This window comes from Diaporthe citri (genome assembly GCF_014595645.1).
Source record: "Diaporthe citri strain NFHF-8-4 chromosome Unknown scaffold_2, whole genome shotgun sequence".
Taxonomy (NCBI): Eukaryota; Fungi; Ascomycota; class Sordariomycetes; order Diaporthales; family Diaporthaceae; genus Diaporthe; species Diaporthe citri.
Window position 1 is genome coordinate 5224345 of NW_025064847.1, and position 3463 is coordinate 5227807.

The following is a 3463-nucleotide window of genomic DNA, read 5'->3' on the forward strand; positions in this document are numbered from 1 at the left end:
CTCGACTCCTACCCCCAACTCTTTTTCTACCGCCAGTCTGTCCCCGACAAGATCGCCTTCCTGGTTGACCACACGACACACAAACACACACACACACACACACAACTGCTGTGTCTCCAGACGACAAGCTTTCCGTCACCCCCATCACTCCAACACTGCCTTGACTGCCTCAGGCGCCGCACACGACGTCGAAACACCACTGGCGCATCTATCCCACCTGCCCAACATGGCGGGCTCCGAACCATTCCCTCTTCTCAATACCGCCAACGACCAGCACTCGTCTTCACGAGACGCCAATGGAAGTGCCGCACGCCGCCGGAGAAAGTCTAGTGGGCTTGGGGGCGAACTTCGCGGCGACAACGGCGCTCCGTCCCTGGGCACCTCCTTCGCTCACATGAACGCTGCCAGTGGGCAGCAGATCAGGGTAAGCAAGCGCCTTCAGAGCAGGGCTCGGCGAGCACGACTGCTCCGGACAATCCTGCTTGGAAAAGTATGCTTCGCAGCTCGCTAACTCGGCCTCCTCCGCTGTACAGAAATCCGACTCTAGAGACGGCATGGGCGGCACCTCGAAACGCCAGTCCAAGCGACGCAAGGCACGTAGCTTGGCGCAGAGGGCGACCAACTATGCCATCAAGCACACCTGCGTCCTGCCTGCCGTGCTTATCGCCATCTTCCTCAGCCTCTACGCCATCAATCCCTCCGAGTCCAACCCTATCCACCACTTCATCTTCCTCAGCTACAAGCTGCCCGTTGCGCCCGACGCCGACCCGGACACCGTCGCGCAGTATGGCAAGGGGCCTTGGGATTTTGCCTTTGTCTCCTTCTACACCATCGTCCTGTCCTTCACCCGCGAGTTTATCATGCAGGAGCTCCTGCGGCCCCTGGCCCGGTACGGGGGCATCAAGAACAAGGGAAAGCAGGCACGCTTCATGGAGCAGATGTACACCGCCGTCTACTTCGCCTTCACCGGCCCGTGGGGCATGTATGTCATGAGCCGCACCCCCGTGTGGTATTTCAACACTGCTGGCATGTACGCCAACTTCCCGCACAAGACACACGAGGCCATCTTCAAGTTCTACTACCTGTTCCAGGCCGCCTACTGGGCCCAGCAGGCCATTGTCCTCATGCTGGGCATGGAGAAGCCGCGCAAGGACTTCAAGGAGCTCGTGGGCCACCACATTGTCAGCCTGGCGCTCATCGGCCTCAGCTACCGCTTCCACTTCACCTACATGGGACTGGCGGTGTACATCACCCATGATATCAGCGACTTTTTCCTGGCGGTAAGTTGATCCGCGTCCCCGACAACCCTGCAGCTTCCGTCCAAAGACATGCTGACTCGGACATGTTCCGCTGTAGACCTCCAAGTCCCTGAACTACATTGACCACCCCCTCGTGGCGCCATACTTTGGGCTCTTCATGGTCGCGTGGATCTATCTGCGGCACTACCTCAACCTGCGCATTCTGTGGTCCATATTTACCGAGTTCCAAACCGTTGGCCCCTTCGAACTGGACTGGGCCGACGAACAGTACAAGTGCTGGATCAGCCAGTACATCAGCTTCAGCCTGCTCGCGGCACTCCAGGCCCTCAACCTTTTCTGGCTCTTCTTCATCATCCGTATCGCCTATCGAGTCGTCTTTCTCGATATTATTGCCGACGATCGCAGCGAAGACGAGGAAGATGAGCCAAAGACGCTGGAAGAGAACGAGAAGGCGCCCCTACTGGCCAACGGTGAATCCAACGGCCACGCCCTGAACGGCAATGCTGAGGGTACCGTCAAGGCGAACGGCTCCCCCGTGAAGAAATGAGAAGGCTGGTTTCCACCTTCATATTCGCCGCCTTGCTTCACTTCAATCCCCATCCTGCATTAATAATCCCGCCAGCCTTTTAATCTCATACCTTCGCTATACGGCCTTCATTGGGCTCAGCCCACGAAATATGTGTTGTACTTTTCCGCACGGGACTGGCGTTTGGTTGGTATGTGGTGCTGGCCCACAGGGAAGAGAACGTGGGCTTACCACGAACTTCATAGAACATCGTTGAATGATGGTCGGGAGATTTGTCGGGCGGTCGGTCGGTCAGGACTGCGACGACGAAAAGAGAAAATCAACAATATGACGACAAGGATATATATGAAAGACCCACAAACCAAGCATTGCGGTGGTGTAACGGCGTTCGCTTTCCCCTGACTGGGGCTCAGGGAGGGAGGCATGGGCATTCATTCGCTTTTTTTTTGGTTTTGTTCATCTACCGTCGCTACAGCATTCGCATCAGCCGTGCGGGCCTCATGGGAGAGGCCACGGTACACATCGGTAAGAGCGAGGCCTCTTCGCCGATCCTGGAGTGAGGGGGAAGCAAGGACATGTGTTGGTTAATGAGTGGGCGATCTAATCGTGGCCCGGAAACATCTGGCTCTCGATTGAGGCTCCCAGAATTTTATGCCACGGAACCCGGTCATGGGTGCAACGCGGTAACGAGCAACGGGAAAGGAAGAGAAAGGGGGAGGGGGACGGTGATGCCATCACGCTCCTCCCCCAGTAATAGCCCCCGGGGGCCTTGTTCTTCTTCATTTGACTTCTATGGTGTATCCGTGTGTGAGACAGAGAAAAGGGCGCGTTTGTGTGCCTGCGCATGTATGCATGCATGTATGTATACATGTATGTATGCTTGCCGGTTTAGCATATCGAGTTTAATCACAACTTAAACCTTCCTCGCGGAGAATTCCTGCGACACCCCCCCCCCTTTTTTTTTTTTTTTTCACTTCTCTCTGCGTCCCTGTCTCCCTGCGGCCTTGCAGCGGGTGGTGGGTGTTCCGCCCTCATGAGCGCGCGGTCGCAAACGCACTAGGTATCTACGCCGCCCTCCACTTCCATCACATGCGCCGGCCCCCCACCGGGAAGGAAATCATATGTTCGGCTTCACTTATATTTGTAAGAAGTTTAGTTCTAGAACAAACGTGGACGATGTTCCCCTTGACGAAAAGGAGGGGGGGGGGAGCACACAAACACCCAACCCAGTTACTTGAAACTCCAAGGTATCAATCACAGTTCAAGGAGACCGGCGAATAGATGCATTCTCCTCCAACGCATCGGAGAGCTTATATCCACCACGAAGAGGCGGCCGTGTCTATCTATCTGCCTCTCTCTGACACACACGGCCACGGCACGGGCGTTGTTACCTCAGTCAGCAGCAAGCAGACCAGGGAACGGAGACACAGATCCCCACTGCCCTTCCTTCCCTCCCTCTCCCGAGTACGCACGTTGCCCGCTCGCGCAGCAGGGCCGGTAGTTGGTTAGCACCTAGGTATCCGGTACCAGGTAAGTTGCCGCCTGGCAAACTGCTACACGAACAATGTTATGGCAAAGAACAAGGGAAAGCCGGGGGCAGTCATCGTGTTTATGTACGCGCACGACAACCTAGGAAATAACGTGCAGGGAAAAAGCTGTATTGTGCTTGCTATATGTC

At 56.0% G+C, this 3463-nt stretch overlaps 1 protein-coding gene across 1 annotated transcript; it reads left to right on the plus strand.

Moving 5' to 3' along the window:
- Window positions 1-226: 226 nt before the first annotated feature.
- On the plus strand, window positions 227-1806 carry INS49_006986 (uncharacterized protein; the record flags this gene model as incomplete). Its single annotated transcript, XM_043167751.1, has 3 exons — window positions 227-424; window positions 534-1280; window positions 1357-1806. 3 exons carry the CDS (start codon window positions 227-229, stop codon window positions 1804-1806), a joined length of 1395 nt encoding a protein of 464 aa, XP_043028895.1.
- Between the last annotated feature and the right edge of the window lie 1657 nt (window positions 1807-3463).